Source organism: Sceloporus occidentalis, unplaced genomic scaffold (genome assembly GCF_023333645.1).
Source record: "Sceloporus occidentalis isolate IW3139 unplaced genomic scaffold, rSceOcc1.0.p SCAF_3, whole genome shotgun sequence".
NCBI classification, from domain to species: domain Eukaryota; kingdom Metazoa; phylum Chordata; class Lepidosauria; order Squamata; family Phrynosomatidae; genus Sceloporus; species Sceloporus occidentalis.
Window position 1 is genome coordinate 45,781,780 of NW_028316983.1, and position 19,820 is coordinate 45,801,599.

General features: G+C 40.0%; 1 protein-coding gene across 17 annotated transcripts in view; it reads right to left on the reverse strand.

The window, feature by feature from the left end:
* Positions 1 to 19,820, reverse strand: part of PPP1R12B (protein phosphatase 1 regulatory subunit 12B) — a 183,312-nt gene that overhangs the window by 41,045 nt on the left and 122,447 nt on the right. The window contains exon 1 of one of the 17 annotated variants that reach the window (XM_089514321.1): positions 5,872 to 6,522. The exons of 15 other annotated variants lie outside the window; for them this stretch is intronic. In XM_089514321.1, the coding sequence (XP_089370447.1) occupies positions 5,872 to 5,973 (102 nt within the window). In that variant the 5' untranslated portion in view covers positions 5,974 to 6,522. Of the gene's footprint in view, positions 1 to 5,871; positions 6,523 to 19,820 lie in introns of those variants that run through there. One more of the 17 variants, XM_089514317.1, reaches the window with a different exon arrangement.

Below are 19,820 nucleotides of genomic sequence, written 5' to 3' on the forward strand. Positions count from 1 at the left end.
AAATGTCCTCTGGGAAGTCGCTACCAGTCTGGTTTTCTTTGGCACTAGGTTCTTCCCAGAGGACCTGAGTATGCAGGAAGGATTATATGGGAGGAGGCATTCCCTCAAGTAAACTGGACCCAAGCCATGTACTCATAATTGAAAATATTAGCATGCTATAGCTATTGCCATTTGAGTCTCTTTATTTGTCTTAAGCCTTCATGAAATTGCTCCTTTCTTTTCTAGTTTCTGTCCCATTATATTCATTTATGAAGCCTTAATCCTCTATCATCCTTAATGTATAAGCCATACTTGAGAGGTTTTTTCTTTTTTTAAATATTACTTTAATGTTATTCCTAGGGCAAGTCAATATCCCTTATGTCTGTACTCTTGGAACTATAGTGTAGCACCATGCACTTGTGGGAATTTTAATCACAGAATCATAGCAGTGGAAGGGACCCTCTGGGTCATCAAGTCCAACCCTTTGCTCAATGCAGAAGCTCCAGCTAGAGAATCCCCAGAAAAGGGGACATCCAGAAAAGAAAATTCCATCATGTCTCCAGCCAATTTGTTCCATGCTGAACTACTCTCACTGTCAAGAAGTTACTTCTAATGTTCAATTTAAAGTGATTTTAAATTGAACATTAGAAGTAACTTAAAACCATTAGACCTAATCTACCCTCTGAAGAAGCAGAGAACAAACTAGCCCCTTCCTCTTTTGAGACAGCCCTTGAGGCATTTAACGAGTGAAATCATGTCACCCCTCAACCTTCTCTTCACCAAGCTGAACATACATGCCCAGCTCCTTCAACCTCTCCTCATACATTTTGTTTTCCATATTTCTTATCCTTATTGTCCTTTCCTGAACTCACTCTAACTCACTTCTTAAAATGAGGTGGCCAGAACTGAACACAGTGCTCCAGATTGTCTTGTCTAGGCATCAGCAAAAATATAAAAAAGTCAATTACCAAAAGTGCACATATAGTGGTATGTGCTTAGTCTGAAAAAAGAATAAACATATGGTGGAGAAGCGCAATAAATACATTATGTGATAATAAATACTACTACAACCTTTCTTTAGTGTTTTGGAGACATTATGAGCCCGTACAGACAGGCCAAAATAAAGCTGCTTTGGGTCACTTTGGAGGTGTGTTGTTTAAATGATGAATGCGGTCCTAAGAGGCCAGAAGCCATGCCAAAGCCATGTTCCAGTCCTAAGGACCAGAGTGCAGTTTTGGCACAGCTTCTGGCCTCTTAAGATGCATGTGTCATTTAAACAGCATACCTCCAAAGTGACCCAAAGCAGCTTTATTTTGGCCTGTCTGTACGGGCCCTATATTAACATTATTAACCTTTATTTATGAAGCGCTGTAAATTTACACAGCACTGTACATACAATCTTTTTAATTACATGGTTCCCTGCCCTCGGGCTTACAATCTAAAAAGACATGACACAAAAGGAGAAGGAAGTGGTGGAGGGAAAGGGGGATGAGGTCCAGCAGTTCCTCTCTACCTCTGAGTCCTGGACCAAGGCAGATAGACTGGAGGGAGGGCTTGGCTTCATAATGGATGGTTAATCTTCTTCCAGGGAAAATACATACTCTCAAGTAGGATAATACATATACAGTACATAGCAATATAGGAAATGGTTTGATAAACAGGCACCAAAAGAACATCAAATAGTAAGCGACAATTATGCAAAGCCTTGGAAGGCTTCTCTGAACAGAATGGTTTTCAACTCCGTTTTGAAGCTGGTTAAAGAAGTGATGGCTCTTGCTTGTGGGGGAAGAAGGTTCCAGGAGTGAGGGGCAGCAAGTGAAAAGGGGCGAATCCGGGATGGGGCAGAGGAAATCCTGGGCTGGGACAGCAGACCTTGACTACCAGAATGGAGGGCCCGAGTGGGAAGGTGAGGAGAAATAAGGTCTGATAAGTAAGGAGGGGCCAGACCATGGAGGGTTTTAAATGTCGACAGCAGGAGCTTATACTGAATACGGAAAGGGAGGGGGAGCCAGTGAAGGGATGCCAAGACAAGAGAGATATGGTCAGAGCACTGGGCAGTAGTAATAATGCATGCAGCTGAATGCTGGACAGAGATTAAAGGACGGAGGTGAGAAAGAGGAAGCCCAGCCAGGAGGACGTTACAGTAATCAAGTCATGAGACCACTAGGGCATGGACCAGGATCTTGGCAGTGCAGGTGGAGAGGTAAGGTCGGATTTTGGCAATATTGTATACAAAGAATCTACAAGCCTTGGCTGTGGTCTGGATCTGAGGGATACACGACAGAGAGGAATCAAAGATAAAACCAAGACTGCGGGCTTGCTGGACTGGTTGAATAGAAGTGTTGCACACAGAGACAGAAAAGGAGTGTTGAAGGGTGGACTTAGGCGGAAAGACAAGAAGCTCTGTCTTGGACATGTTGAGCTTCAAACGCCAATGGCGCATCCACTGTGAGATAGCTGTGAGGCAAGACGAGACTTGCTGTTCAAGCCTTGGAGAAAGGTCAGGGGCGGAAAGATACAACTGGGTGTCATCGGCATACAGGTGGTAGGAAAAACCAAAAGAGCTAATGAGTTTACCTAAGGACAGTGTGTAGAGAGAAAACAGAAGGGGGCCCAGAACAGAGCCCTGGGGAACTCCTACAGATAAGGGAACAGGAGAAGACGTCTGACCACCTGCAACTACTGCAGAAAATCTGCCAGACAAATAAGATCTAAACCAGTCAAGAACAGAGTCTGAGAACCCAAGGTCAGAGAGTATGTCAATTAGGAGACAGTGATCAACGGTGTCAAAGGCTGCAGACAAATCAAGAAGGATGAGAACAGAGTAAAGGCCATTAGCCTTGGCCTGTAAAAGGTCATATCTCACTTTGTATTAGAGAGTTCATAAACCTGATGATACTCTTAGTGACATTCAACTGATGTATTAAGATGCAACAAAGGTTCAGAAAACTGTATTTCTTGTAGCTACAGAATCTGGCTTTTTCCTCTAACCCAATCCCTATAACCTGTATACTGTCTTATGGGTGCCCACACACACTTTTTTTTCCCTATTATTTTCTAACACTTGATTATTTCTTTCCACCTCAGAACTTCAAGAATCATCACTTAATATTTATCTATTCTTTTATTCATGGAGTCAGGGGTATGAAGAACTGAATGGATCCTAGCCTGGTGTGCTGCTACAAAGAAGAAGAAAAACCTATCCATCCAACTCTATAAAATCACAATGATTAGGAGCACAACTAAGAAATGCTACCAGAATAATCAGTTAAAGAACACTCATACCAATCACAGGCTTTAGAGGAAAAAAACTCCAAATTAAAGTGATTAGCCAATCTGATCTGGAAGAAATTTCCTACTCAACTCCAAATATGGCAGTCAAAGCATAAGAAAAAGCTATCCACAATCTCAGGTTTCTTTTAACCCTGAGGCACAAGTTATACTAAAGCTGACTTGTCAGGGAGATGGTTTGTTGTGTGGAAAACTATACTGAAAACTGGGAAATGTACTAAAGCTGAACCAACTTTAGAATAGATGTAACTCATTTTTTTTAATCACAGGCTTATTTTGTGGTTATGAAATTGGTTTACTTATTTAGCCAAGCATACCTCTTATCTACAATGGTCTTGTATGCATGGGAAAAGAACACACATGAAAATTTGTATTGTCTTATATTTGTGTTGCCATAGGGTAGAAACAGAAAGCAACAGAACTAAGTAGGGTAAAATATGTAGAACTGAAGGGAGCATGAGTAACTTGTTTACCACTTCAATAACAAGAGCACTCCAGAGTGTCAGGGACTGAGTTAATTGCTTAACAATGGAACCTAATTGACAGATGAAGATAATTGCTTTATTTAGCAATCAACTGCACTGAAAGTGCAGCTGATTGGGTGTAATTTAGTGTTTCATAAAGTAAGAACTTTCTCAATATCTCTGGGATTGCTGAATGGGAGAACTGAAGTCTCTTTTAAAGTTATCTGCTACTGAATCCAACATTTTTTCAAGAGCTAAATTCTTAACTAAGATTTGTGTAAAACAACATTCACAACTCCTGATAAAAGAAAATGTTTTATAATAAACTGTGCTTTTCTTCAAAATGATTTAACTATACACCAAACAGTAAGACAAGAAAATGTGTGCTACATTAGTTACTCTGTAATGCATTGCACAACTGTTACTAAATTTCCATACATGGCCACACTAGTTTCATTGATCTGAAAGTAGTACAATTGTTTATTAACTTATGATCATTAAGATAACTGCTAACAGGTTTTTGTTATGTAATTTTATGCAGGTAGACCAATCCTAACATGTGGAAGACGGGAAGAAGATTCCAGAAGAGAGAAAGCTACCATGTCCTGCACAGTGCAGCCTTATAAAAAGAAGCGGGCAGGAGCAGCTTTCTCCTCTTTCCACTTTTTACTTTTAACCATTTTTTGTAAAGAATTTCCTTCCAACTGGCTCCAAAACTGGACTGTTTTTCTCCCTTCAAGGGGATATCCTGGTACAACTAAGGAGGCTTGGCTCTACCCCCAATATCTGTGCCCTCTCCATCATGCAATACTGCCCAAAAATGTTTCTTTCCACTGCCACAAGGAGAGCTCTAGCAGCAGATCTCTGTGGGTGGAGAGGAAGATTCACAATATTCTAAAACCTACCCCCCCCCCCCAAAAAAAAAAAAAAAAGACTGCTTCAGGGACCACAGGCACTGTTTGATTTTCTGGACAGCAGATCAAAATTATTTTTCAGAAGACAATACTGCAGCTGAACTAGAACTATTTTGCTTTAAACAAATTTAAGTGAGAAATATATGTGCTGGGGAAATTCACTAGTGTTCATCATTAATTGGTGAAAAGTGGTAACTTAAATTAGTTCTGTCTTTGCTGAGTGCATATCTGCCAAATATGGGTGAAATCTTTAACAAAGGGATCAGAATGCATTCATCATGGCTGCTTCAGTCTGCTATACCTGTGTCCTATAGCTTCTCTCATAGATTCTCTTAAGTCAGTGCTACTCAAAGTAGTGGTTCCTGGACCAGTACTGGTACTTGAGCCATTGGCTGCTGGTACCTGGCAAATTTCCAGGAAAGAAAGAAACAATTGTACCTAATGGGAACAAATTTAGTGCCAGTCCCTGTCACATTGAAAAAATAGTAATTGCCAGTCCCCCATATTACACATTCTGAGAACACTGCTTTAAGTAATCTACAACTGAAGAAAAAAAATGTTTACATCAACTCATAGCTCCTTTTGGAGAACTGGGAGCATAAATAGGAGTACTTCAGGAAATGCCTGAAGACTCTGCATTCTAAGGTGCTTTGTAACACATACTTACAAACTGGAACTCTTTTGACATTTGGAGAAATAATATGAGATACAACAATGGACAAATCAACATCATCAGTATCTTTCACAAAGTAGCTATTTTTTAGATCTTTAGAGCACAAAAAGTCCTAACATTCTATTGGTGCTTCACAGCCAAGACACATGTCAAATTTCCAAACACTTAATATTTAAGTACACAGCATATGAAACATACAGAGCAGCTTAACAAGCTGTTCAGATTTTGCTTTATTTCCATTTCAAACCTATTCTGTAGTAAAAGTATCCCGCAAATGTGTTCCTGATCATTATGAAGGAATAGGAAAACACATTCAAGTGATTTTGCCTATAAGCCATCAAACAGTAACTACAGCCAAGATTTGAAGATTTTGCATTTCCATACTGCTGATATTTCCTTCTACAAAACAGGACTTTATTTTATGCAGACGCATTCAGATGAGAAATGAGCTGTACACTACAACTAAAGTGGGAAAAGGCACATGTAATCTGCAACAATAATCAGCCCTATGTAAGTTGCAATATAACACAGAAATTAAAAGGCTGCTTACTCTGAGTGTCTTTGCAATCGGGGAAGGAGATGATGGGGGAGAATCAGACTGAGACTTTCTGTTTCGAGTAAACTCCTTACTCCTGGTATACAAGGACGACATGGTCCATTCAGGATAGTGCAAGACAACAGGTCACCTCTTGGTAAGAACAGATCCAGCTCTTCACTTCTGTCTCACTATGTGCAGCTGGGTCGTGCCTTCTAAAGTAAGAAGAAACTAGTTTGACAATTTACAGTACTTTAACTGCTGTTCAAAGTTATACGATTCTAGGCACCTGGATGATGACTGAAAAAACAAAGGTCACAGTGGATTCTACTTCAAAATACTTTAACCAGAACAAAACAGATTTAGGAGCTGCTGTTGCAGGACAGAATGCTAGCATGTCCCACCTTCAAAACTGAAACTACTCTCAAAATCTTCCAGAAGGTTTTCTGTTATTCAGTATATTCATAAAGCAAACACGGTATTTCCACAAAATCGAAGAAGACAAGAGATCCATTGACAAAGATGACAAAGCCTACTAAAGTTTACTAGTTTGTCCAAGTTGGAAAGTTTGTAACAAAAAGCATTTTTAATCCACAACCTTGCTGAGACTGATCTTCATTGCTGGAGCAGAGCTGCATCCTTAGTGAGACAGTACAAATAAGGAACAAATGCTGCTTGAGAAAGGGGAAGTCCAGATGAAGCTGTGTTTTGTTTCGTCCTCCAAGTTAGGAACGCCTTCACACACTTCTATCTTCCCTCCCCTCTTGCTATTTTCTGACATTCCAAATCCTTACTTGCTCAGTGAGGAATGCTGGAAGGAGGCCAAAAGCATAGATTCACTTTCAACTTGGGATTTGGACTGCTACTTGTAGGAGAGAGCAAGCTGACAATTCAAAAGCCCAGAAGGTTTCAAGGTGGAGGACAGAGCAGAATTCAGTACTCTTGCAAGGTCTAAGATCCAACCACTCATTTTTCTAGCATTTTTATGTGGTTGTAAAACTGCTGCTCCTTTTAAAATGCTTTTTCACATTTTAGATCAACATTAACAGAATTCAAACTGATGGAATGGAAAGTTAAAAGTCCCTTAAAATTAGAACTAGATGTAACTAAAGCTTATTAAAATGAAACACATTGTTAAACAAGTACATATGGCCTGGAGTAAAGGCTAAATGTTTTTTAATTCTTTCACCATTGGCTCACATGCTGAACGCCAATGTAAACCTGAAGTACCATTTGGAATCAAACATCTTCAAAGCTTTAATAGTACAAGTTGTACTAATTCACTTTTGTATAATCTGCTCAATTAGTTTTTGGTGTCAAATCTTTCTATCAGTTATATGCAGTATACCTATTTCAAATGAAAGCACTTTGAAGTACCCTACTTTGTACATCTAACAGGATTGAAATGACGTGCAAAAAGATAAATAAATAAAAATAAAGTAAGTCTTTACAAGTTAAAACAAAATTACAGCAGACAATAGATTTAGTTCTCATAACTGCAGAAGTATCTCCAGGTCAAACACATGTGAGAAAGACTAAACCTCAGGAAGTTGACATTGCAATTACTGTGCATTATATTCATACAGGTGTTTTCTGGAAAAATATACAAGAGGGATGTTGGCCAACAATTAGAACATGGGTCCAAATTCATTGCAATCTTATTGATTTCAATGAGTTTAACTTTGACTAAATCTGGATCCAACCCAATAAGTTTCAAATCACACAATTAGGTTGTGTGATTTTTTTTTAAGCAAAAACATTTTATTAAGCTAAAGTCAAAAGAGGTTTGAATAAAGTGAATAGTGGATAAGACATAGTTTAATGAAACTGACTAGAAGAGCAACTACTATTATATATACTCATAATTTCTGCCGAATAGCAAGTCAGCTAAAAATACAAGAAGGAAAATTAGGTTTGTTAAATTCTACTTTCTTTAGAAGCGATTTTAGCTCTGAAATGAAATCTATGTGGATACACTTTAACCAACTTGTGCATATCTGCTAAGCTTTTACTGTTTAGTGGCTCACTTCAGAGGACCAATTCGCACAGTTGTTCCATATTTCTGAACAAAATAATGTGAACAAATCTCTAGTATTTCTGCTTTCTTCCTAGATGATGGGCTTGTTCCTAAGCGATAAAGTAGTCTACTTTATACTGTGTTAACAAAAGTGGTATTGGAACAGCAAAGAACTTGAAGGTAGTCTTGTTTAACATCAAGGTGGAGTTAATGATCTCTAAATATCTTTCCTGCTCGCCTGCCCTCCTTCCCTCCTTCCCTCCCTCCCACACACACATACACACACAAACTTCTTTCTCCCAACATTATGTCAATATATGAAGAACAATGAAGTGATTCATAATCAGTAATGGCTTGCCTCTGCTAGAAGGAGCTGGGGTGGGGTAGGCGAAAAGAGCTTTGTATTTTAAAACAAGTATATTAATGGGTGATACAGTTTAGGTCAGAGTCTTCCCTGAATTCAGTGTTCAATTTTAGGCTACTGCACTTGTTAACTGAAGACCAAGACCAAGACTAACAGTTAATATTTTAGAGGCAAAAGTGAGTAATACAGTTGTCCATCAATCCAAAATTTTTCAATCTTTGGTAAACCATCCCACCACTGTAAAAATTACTAGAACCTTTTTTTAAACTGAAATTTCACTGGCTATATATCAATTCAGCTACTATAATCCTAAACTTTGCCCCTTCAGTTTTCTAAAAAAGATGCTAGGTATCTCACAGTTAAAATATATAAAAATTAATAATATAATAAAATTTTATTTATATCCTGCTTCTCTGTTAAAAAACAGAGAACACTATAAACAACATAAAACACTATTTTGCTGCAAAACATATTGCAATGATAATCAGTTGCCCATAGGCTGATATATAGGACTTGGCCAATCATATTCCATGACATTCTTAGAAGCAGAGATTTTTTTTTAACATTGTACCACAAAGATCATAATATAGGGGTCAGGTGAAAAGCCCCTCTTCCTTGCCACTATTCTGAGTTTCTCAGATAAGGTAGCCTAAAATAGAGCTCAGACGATAGCATACAGGCAGATTAATGTCAGATTATTGTCTTTCTATCAAGTACTGAGATTCACATGATTCCAGTATAAGGCTTTCTGGTTAAAATCAGCATTTTGAACTGAACCTGGAGACATATCTGCAAGTCAGTTCAGTTGAGCCAGAGTGAGTTCTGTAAAGTTCTTGGTCTGACCCACTTCTTAAAATCTAAGCATAATTTTGTAAATGGAGATTAAAAGAGTGTCCTTTTGCATTGTAAAATGCCAATCTGCAGAATGATAGCTCTAATTTCTGATTCCCCCCCCCCCCCCAAATCATTCACATCAAGTGAGGAATTTTCTAATGCTAAACTCTAGGCCATCATGGAGTTCCTGTTCCTGCAGAAGAAAACTCCAAAGGAAATTCACATGTGTATGATGAAAACATTGAGTGACAAGTGCCCATTATTCTCAACTATGAAGAAGTGGTGTACCAACTTTCAGTGTGGAGATTTTGAGACTGGAGATGCAGCAAGGTCTGGAAGGCCTTCAAAAATGTCAACCCCTGAAATTGTTGAGCATGTTCATGACCTGATTTTGGGAGATCAGTGAATCTCAGTCAAAACAACTGCTGAGACACTGCAAATATCCTGGGGATGCATTGGTTTTATAATTTATGAGCTGTTCGCTATATTGAAGCTTTCAGCCAAGTAGGTGCTGAAATGTTTGAATGCTGACCAGAAATGAAATCAAGTGGACACCTCCAAATTGCTTTTGCAGCATTTTGAGCAATCCAATGATAATTTTTTGAACAACTCATCACTGGTGATGAAACATGGTTACATAATTATGATCTGGAGACCAGACAACAGTCCTTGCAGTGGATTCTCCATGGCTGAAGAAATTCAAGACTCAAATGTCAGCAAGAAAGGTCATAGGCACATTTTCTTTTTAATAACAAAGGTATATTAATAACTATCTTCAGAAAGGCCAAGCCGTTAATGCAGAATACTACTCTAACATGCTGTGCTGATTAAAGGAGACACTGAAGGAAAAACAGTGTTGGATACTGAAGAATTGTATTCTCTTTTGCTGGTCAACACATCTGCTCACAAAGATGGTGATGGATGTTTTGAAGAACCTGGGGTTTGTGAGCATACAGACTATCCACTCTACTCATCAAATATTGCTCTATCTGACTACTTCCTATTTCCAAACCTTAAAAGGGATTTGAAAGGGAAGAAATTTTTGAATGATTCAGAGGTAATAACAGCAGCATAGCAGTATTTCAGTGATCAGACATGAGAAATGTTATGGGGAAGAAACTTGGGAAACAATGTGTCAAGTATATCGAACTTTGGGGTGAATATGTGGAACAGCCTGTAGGTTTCATGATTCTAGGTCAGTCCATTCTTGAGAACTTTTCAGCATTCCCTCACAAATGTGAATCAGACCTTCTAGTGTTAATGGTAAATCTGGCTGCTCTATCCTAATACAGATGAATTTTCTGAATTGTTTCCAAAGGCAGACATGTGCGTAGTGCACTGCAGTCATACCACCTCTGTGTTAACAGACCACAGACCACTAAAAGTAGGTTATCCCTGTCCATACAGGGGGAAGCTGGGACACCAGCAAAAAATGGCAGAAGGTAGCTGATGAAGTTACTAAAGTCAGCTGAGACTCAAGTGAAAGAAGCAAATTCAATTGATCTTCTATCTTTTGAACCACTGAACCATATTCAGAAGTCAAATCCATCTACAAGAGGCTGAACACAATACATATGTTAAGAAGAACCATCTACCAACAACTCAGTCTTGCTTGGAATGGACTTCACATTATGGTTGTGACAGTCAATGGCCACATTGGGTGGAGACCAAGTGGTAGGAAAAACATATTTGAGTGGTGCAAGTTGGGGAAGGTGAAGGTAGCTGTATTTACAGGTCTGCATTTAACAAGTCTGCATTATAATGTATTCAACTGTGTTGCTGTTATTGCATGCCTTCACATTGTTTCTGACTTATGGTGACCCTAAGGCAATCTATCAGTTTTTTTTTTTTTTGCAAGATTTCTTCAGATGGGGGGTGTTTTTGCATTCTTCTGAAGCTGAGAGAATGTGTCTTGCCCAAGGTCCCCTAGTGGGTCTCCATAGCTGAGCAGGGATCCCAATGCTAGTCTCCAAAGACAATGTCTAATGCTCAGACCATACACCATGCCAGCTCTCCATTATATGCCACAGTGTATCTTTAAGTCTTGCAGTTATTCCACCTATCTTGATAGTTTTCTCATATAAGAAGTCATTTTAACTATTTCTGGTAGAAGGGGTAGCTCACTCTTGACCACTACTTTCTTCCCATTCTTCTTTTTAAAAATTGTTATTCTAAAAATAAAAAAGAAGTTTCCCACATATCATCTTCTGTCTACTGCATGAAGTCTACAATACCTCTTTCAATGTCCAGTGATTCTTTTAACTCTTCTATGGTGTGGTACAGAACGGCCATTTGCGCCGTGCTGGTGCTGATTTTAGGGTTAGAGACCACGTGGCAACCGCACGGTCCCTAAGCCTAGTATGTGTGTGGGGGGCCGCCCACACGTCAGTTACATCACAGCAAACTGGAGCTGCTTCCGCGTGCTCCTTTTTTGCTGCATAGCAACAGCGCAACATTTGGTTGCTGCGGTAATGCTGTGCAGCAATGAGTGGCGGCTCCAGCACGCCTTTTGCAGGCAGTGTGTTCTGCACCTATAATTTACAAGGCAGAACCTTTTTCAAAACTATATCCAAGTTCTGTCTTCATTATGCTATACTTTGGGTTATATTTTACATGCTGCTTCAGAGGCTCCCCCCGCCTTATCTATCTCCTTGGGTTACCTTTCTCTTAGGACACAATGACCTTTGAACTGTGAATCACCCCTCTCCCCCATTCAACACAGTATATGAATAAAAATATTTTGTTTGTTTAATGTGCATATTTTCATTAGCACAGTCATATATGTTCATGTTTTAACATTTTATAAGGAAATAACATTGTTCAAAATAGAAGAGTTTTATTTAAATAAATTCAATACTTTGCACATGTGTCAATTTTACACCTATTGTATCACACACTCACACCAATGCTTACAGATATGTACATATTCAGTCGTGCACTTTTATTTTTTCTTTCACTCACACATACACTCCTTGTACCTTTTTCTTCCCCTCCAGAACAGAAAAAAATTTGGGAAGTGGACTGGGGTGGATCAGGGCCTCCAAGTCTGGCGCTTCTCCCCCCCCCCCCCAATGGTCCCACCCCATAGTTTGAGAACCACTAGATTAGGCAATTGGTTGAAAGGAGGAAGATCTCACTGTCTTATCTTGTTGGACAATTTCTTTTTTCTGTTACCTGCACAAAAACAAAAGCTTCTTCCTCTGCGGCCAGGACAGAACCCAAGTAGAATTACAGAAGACTGGTTTCCCCCTCTTCTGTTAGTCCACGCGAAAGAAAGGAAACTTATTTGGGTTTTCACTTGGAGAAATAGCTTCCTCTGTTTCTAAAACTCAAGGGCAAATATGAATTCTTAAAGGAGTCAAAAAAGGGGGGGAGAGGGGTGAGAGAGAGAAAGATTCACCAGCCATACACACATGTCTGACTCATCAGGCAGGGGAAACCTCAAAGTAACTGGAGGATTGGAAAACTCTTTAGGTAAAAAGGTAGAACTCCCTTTGCCTGCAAAAACAAGTCTAAAGAGAAAAGGGTATGGTTGTGTGGCCATGAAATGCTGACCTTTGGGAATGAAGTATGGGCAGCATTCTGAACATCCCACATGCAACCTTTTGTTTGAGGCCACCCTAAATAATCTATTGCTTGGTGTTAAGCATCAGAAGTAGAATTCTGGATGATTACAGGAATAAAGCCCTTGAAAATAATGTGTAGGTACAATGGAAAGACTTTAAATGAGCAGTAAGCACTGTTAAAAAGCTTGGGAGGGGGTTGGCACTAAGCTGTGATAAACATGATGTGAAAACACTGCAGTAATTTCCCATAAAAGGAAGACAAGCAAAGCCTTTTGCCTGCAATGTACCCAGTGCTAATCCATGACCAAGTAGGAGATTCTCAGCTATTTGCAAAAAGGGTCGGGGAGAACAGATCCTTTGCAGAAACGTAGAACATAGGAATTCAACTGTCAGTTCAGAGATCTTGCCTCATTGCCATACAGTGCATCATTAAATTAAAGGAAATATATGTTGCCCTTGTTGCATAAAATAGATTATATGGTGTTACTATAAAGCAAACTAATTTAATATACATTTTCATACCATACCTCTCACTCAGTGTATCCACAACACTCGCATGAAGGTGGCAGGGGAAAAGGGGGGGGGGGGATGGTAATCCAAAAAACAACATACTTTCAGTCATTCCCCCACAAGTCATGAACTTGGCTTTTGCAGGAGTTTAATCACACTAAAAAGACAGCAACTTTTAGAAACAGCCAAATTAATTTAAATATGAACTGAAGAGGAACAGAATGTACATGCACTAAAAACAGTGACCACTTTTTTTGCTTTTTTTTTAAACTAGAAAAGTGGATACAATCCCCAAATTCCTAGGCTTAAAGCCAAGAATGTACTCTAGAGCAGTGCTTTCTCAGACTATCTGATATGGGGGACTGGCAATTTCCCCCCTACTGTGCCAGAGAGACACTATATTTGTGCCATTGGTTGCAATGCTTCTTTCTTTTCTGGAAACTCTCCAGGGACTGACACCAGTCCAGAAATCACTACTTGGAGTAGCACTGCTCTAGAGGTTATTCACATTACCCAAACTCTGCTATATACAAAAAATTGGGGAAATCTGAAAGTCATACTCTCTCAGCCTCAGGGGGAGGGAATGGCACACCTCCTCTGAACAAATCTTGCCAAGAAAACTCTGTGATAGGGTTGACTTTGGGTCGCCATAAATCAGAAACAATCTGAAGGCACACACCTAAACATTAGGAGGAACTTCCTGACAGTAAGGGCTGTTTGACAGTAGAACATACTCCCTCTGAGAGTGGTGAAGTCTCCTTCCATGGAAGTCTTTAAACAGAGACTGGCTGGCCACCTGTCGGGGATACTTTGATGTGATTTCCTGCATGGCAGGGCATTGCAGTGGATGGCCCTTGTGGTCTCTTCCGATTCTATGATTCTAACAACGACAACAACAATAAAAATAGCCGCAAAAGACCTCAAGTGAATATCAAGTGAAACAACTGAGATTAAATTTTTCAATAACTATTACTTCAAACTAAACAAGAACTGGAATACACCTATAAAATACTTTCCTACACTGTAATTTCTTGGCACACATGAAGCTGGGACAGTCACCTAGTAAGTAACATATACACTTTCTGCTTTCTGAGAGAAAAAAACACTTATCCACAACACATGTTATCAAGGCAGAAAACAAACCTAATTTAAAATCACATAAATTATTTAAATCACTAAGGTTATTATGCTATGCGGTCTTTACTACAGATTAAATGCAGTTGGACTTTTGTTGTTGTGTGCCTTCAAGTCATTTCCGACTTTTGGCGCCCCTGAAGTGTACCTATCATGGGGTTTTCTTGAAGAGATCTATTCAGAGGAGGTTTGCCATTGCCTTCTCTTGAGGCTGTGAGTGCATGACTTGCCCAAAGTCACCCAGTAGGTTTCATGGCCGAGCTGGGAATCGAACCCTGGTCTCCAGAGTCATAGTCCAAGACTCAAACCACTACGCCATGCTGGCTCTCACTTCTGAGTAAATATGAACAAGATTGTGCTGCAATTTACTGATCTAAAGGAGAGGACTCTAAAAGGGAGAAATAAGAACAAATCCACATTTCATTATTGTAACCAAGGTCGATCAAGCTAAGCACATTAATTCCGCCTTTGGTATACCCATGGAAGCCAGCTACAACACCCAGCAATTTGGAGTGACTTTCTCCTGCAAATCATTGTTTGGACTAAGTAATGTGTCTCGAGATATTTAAGCTAACTGTGCTCAGACCCGTTCAATATATATGTGATAGTACAGCCCTATGACCTAATCACCACTTCAGCCTCCATCTTGAGGGAGAGAAAAGCAGGCTAGCTCCACCAGGCCTGCCTGGAAGAAGACAAGCCCTCCCTTCAGCCTCCATCTTGAGGGAGAGAGAGGCAGGCTAGCTCCACCAGGCCTGCCTGGAAGAAGACAAGCCCTCCCTTCAGCCTCCATCTTGAGGGAGAGAGAGGCAGGCTAGCTCCACCAGGCCTGCCTGGAAGAAAAAAAGACCTCCCTTCAGCCTCCATCTTGAGGGAGAGAGAGGCAGGCTAGCTCCACCAGGCCTGCCTGGAAGAAGACAAGCCCTCCCTTCATCCTCCATCTTGAGGGAGAGAAAGGCAGGCTAGCTCCACCAGGCCTGCCTGGAAGAAGACAAGCCCTCCCTTCATCCTCCATCTTGAGGGAGAGAAAGGCAGGCTAGCTCCACCAGGCCTGCCTGGAAGAAGACAAGCCCTCCCTTCAGCCTCCATCTTGAGGGAGAGAAAGGCAGGCTAGCTCCACCAGGCCTGCCTGGAAGAAGACAAGCCCTCCCTTCAGCCTCCATCTTGAGGGAGAGAAAGGCAGGCTAGCTCCACCAGGCCTGCCTGGAAGAAGACAAGCCCTCCCTTCATCCTCCATCTTGAGGGAGAGAAAGGCAGGCTAGCTCCACCAGGCCTGCCTGGAAGAAGACAAGCCCTCCCTTCAGCCTCCATCTTGAGGGAGAGAAAGGCAGGCTAGCTCCACCAGGCCTGCCTGGAAGAAGACAAGCCCTCCCTTCAGCCTCCATCTTGAGGGAGAGAGAGGCAGGCTAGCTCCACCAGGCCTGCCTGGAAGAAGACAAGCCCTCTCTTCAGCCTCCACCTTGAGGGAGAGAGAGGCAGGCTAGCTCCACCAGGCCTGCCTGGAAGAAGACAAGCCCTCTCTTCAGCCTCCATCTTGAGGGAGAGAGAGGCAGGCTAGCTCCACCAGGCCTGCCTGGAAGAAGACAAGCCCTCCCTTCAGCCTCCATCTTGAGGGAGAGAGAGGCAGGCTAGCTCCACCAGGCCTGCCTGGAAGAAGACAAGCCCTCCCTTCATCCTCCATCTTCAGGGAGAGAGAGGCAGGCTAGCTCCACCAGGCCTGCCTGGAAGAAAAAAAGACCTCCCTTCAGCCACCTTCTTGAGGGAGAGAGATTGTACTGTATTGCATTTTTGTACTGTACACCACTATGATCATTGCGGAACAGCGGTCTATAAATAAAATGTATTATTATTATTATTATTATTTCCACAACCCCTCCCAAAGAGCTGGGTAGAACTGGTTGCAGGGTAGTATGAATCCAATATCTAGGTTTGTAGTTTGTTTAGGTCCTAGAGCTCTCTGGCAGAGAATTCTAAACACCACTCTGTAAACTTCAGATTCCAGAGTTTCATAGGATGGAACAATGTCTGTTAAAGTGGAATCATCATCCTATAATTGTGTAACGTAAAAGGGAAGGCTTAATGCAGAACTAACCTAATACTGAGATACTAATAACTTTGTGCAATTAGAGTACATATTTACAAATAACTTTGTCCATTCCATTCCTTTATCTATATCCTGCCCTGTTCCCAAAGCTGGGATTCAAGGCAGCTATTAGTATGAATGTCCAATTAGTATGGATTTATTAAAAATAGTTTTCAACATGAACAGACTGTCTAACTCTTTCTCTCATAATGAGCATCTGTGATAAACATATCTGAAGTCATTGAGAGAGCAGAAAAATATTTACTGTAAGGGGGATGCTGATTTAGAGCTTAAATAAACTTGTTTTTGTGGTAGTAAGCAAATAAACATTTAAATTTCATACGGGTTTGGCTGTATTACTCTCTAGAAAAACACAATCATACCTCAGTTAACAAAGCCTCTGACAAAGAAGCTTCTTTTTCAAAGTCTTTTTATGCCTGCCTAACACCCTTTCCCCCTCATTTTCTGGAAGGTTTTTAGCAGCAGCATCATTGGGAACATGGTGAAAGAGGGTTAGAAAAATACAGCTTTGCAGTAGCAGGGCTGTAGTAAAAATGCAATAAAGTTTAAAATGGGATTTTACTCTAGTCAGTTCTACTGTACCTGGGTGTGCCTGCCTAGAAAAAGGAAAGTGAACAATAGCTCACTCCAGAATTCCTTATTGAGCATGTATGGAATTAGCAAAAGAGGAAGAACAGATAAACGTATCTTACCATCTCCCCCAGTATGTTAAAAAAACAGAGAATATTTATAGGTTGGCCCACTTAAATCATAAGAAAGGTAGAGGCTGGTGGGGGGGAAATGTCCCTAGATGTATTTTGGAAGAAGCTTTCAAATGATCACTACAAGACTGATAAAGTTTTTGTTCACATTGACATGTTTGTTTCATTTCACATGTGCATATTATTAGATTTGGATAAAATGTTTGTTGAAACATATTGAACTGCTCTTTTGTTGTTGCTGTTGTTGTATAGGAACCTATCCCTATTTTTTCATGTTTTTTCTGACTGTGGCACCGAAGTTTCTGTTAAAGAAGTAATTCCTAGGAACACATCTACTTTGTTAACTAAGGTATACTTGTACAGCTATGGCAAATCATTGGGTCTATAAAGGAGTATGTAACCTTATAATATCACAGAAGTCCTAAAGTATAGACATGATAGACCCATAGTTTTTAGCTCAAATCAGACCATCTCAGTAGCACATCTCCCCATATGGAACTCATCTATTCAGTTCTACTGGAACAGAAAAAATTCAGGGCATTCTATTCCAACAACACAGCAGTTCTGTTACATTCTCTGCACAGACTGTCTTTCTAAAACTTACCATAAATCTACAAGATATAGCAGTAATAATACTGGCCTACTACAGGTTTTTTGTGGGGTGGTCGTGGTTAGTTTGTCTAAAGTGAACTAGTTCATAGCTAAGATTTCAACCAGGGACTTCTTGGCATCAGACTCTGTACTTTGGCTAAACAAAAAGGAACACTGTTAGTAGGTCAAGGTTAATTATACAATGTAAGTTACCGCAGCATGATTTCCTTAGCTTTTTGACAGTCCCAGAGTCCTTTCCCCATGTTTCCATCTTTTACTCTTGGCTACAAAGCAGAATTGGTACCTTCTCCAATCGACCCATGGATGCCTTCTCCAATCTACCTAATCTGAAGCTCTTAGACATATTCTTTTTCTCCCCTTTTTCCTCCAAATTCTTCATACATCTTTCTCCTCCATCCTTGGAGCCAGTAATTGCCTCTTTACAGTCAGCAGCTGCCCACTCCACCCTTGATCTCTATCCTAGTTAACCCCTTTCTAGCCTCTTTTGCCATGGACTTTAATAAGCTCCTACTGCTATTTCTGGGTTCAGATCTCACCTCTTTTCACTTCTTGGTGCTGTCACAATAACATATTTCCTTCTGGCAGCCTCAAGTCATACTTGGAACAACTCATTTTAAAATATTTTTCAAGAGTACTGTTAGGCAAAAGAGAATAGAACTCTTGCATTTCAGTGGGTGCAGCTTGTCATGCAAGTTACAAGTGCTGAAGTCCCCTCTTCTACATAACAACGGAAGGTTCATGGCAAATAGGAAACTACTTATTTGTTGTTGAAACAGTAAAACAGTTTGACAAGTTGGCTTTATATCTATACAATAAGAAGATTTAAGTTCAGTTCATGGTATAGTGCTTGGCTATCACTGATCAGAAGAGATTAATTCACAACAGCTGACTGTATGGAATAAAACCAATGGCTACATTTCTCTTTGCTTCCCATCTGTCCCACCAGCATTCTCTTCTTCTATCCACTCTCTTGCACTGAATGAATACACAACTCTCATTTCCGCATTATAATCCAAACTCTCTTTATTACTTCGCTTTTGCTCTGTTCCCAGTCTTCTTACTCATTTCCTTTGTCTATCTATGCCACCTGGTATGCTGACCTCTCTTTTAGCCTTTTGTTCTGTAATTAAGTGATTCTAATTTCCACTCCATTATATTCCCTTGAACTATTTGGTCTTACTCTTTTCCTCTCTCTCCTAATCCCTCCCCCCCCCCCCCCCACACACACTTTTTGTGGTTATTTGCTGTAGAATCACTTCAACTAATGAAGACCTGGGAAACCTGCAAGAACTTCAATCATCCTCAGCCCCAGTTTGCTCAGGTCTTGCAAACTCAGGGTTGTGGCTTCCTTTATTAAACCAATCCATCTTTTTAAAATCAGTTATCCTGTCTCATTATCTGTCTAAATACAACAGTCATTTTGGCTTCTAACAAAAGTTTAAGCTTGATCTGCTCTCAAATCCATTTATTTGTCTTTTTGGTAGTGCATGGTATGTGGAGTACTCTCTTCTAGCATCAGATTTCAAATGAGTTGGTTTTATTCCTCTCAGCTTTCTTCACTGTCCAGCTTTTACAAATGCACACTGAAATCAGAAATACCATAGCATGCTATTTTGCTATTTGGTATTTACTGTGATATTTAATCAAAACATTACTTTGGTATTTAATTATGTATCTTTAAACTTGAAGATTTTACATACCTCCTTCATACCTGCCCTTCGAAATCCTTCTGATTTCTTGACTATAGTTTCAGTTTTGGTTTATGACACAGCCATAGCAATCTTTAACTATTTCTTCACCATCTACTTTTAAATTATATAATTAAACGATAGTCATTTTTCTTTCTTAATATTTAAGTATAACCCTGCTTTTTCTTAATTTTGATAAGGAGTCATTCCAAGTCATTTCTATTTTCTGCTAGTAAAATGATGTCATCTGCATATCTTAAATTGTTGCCTTTCCCCAATTTTCCCACCTTCTTCCTCCAAACCTATTCTCTTTTATCATATGATACACTGTGCATATAAATTAAACAGAAAGGATGATAAAATGCAGTCTAGCCTGACCCCATTCCCAAAAGTAAACAATTCTGTTCTGACAATGGCCAGAGGATAGGCTAAGC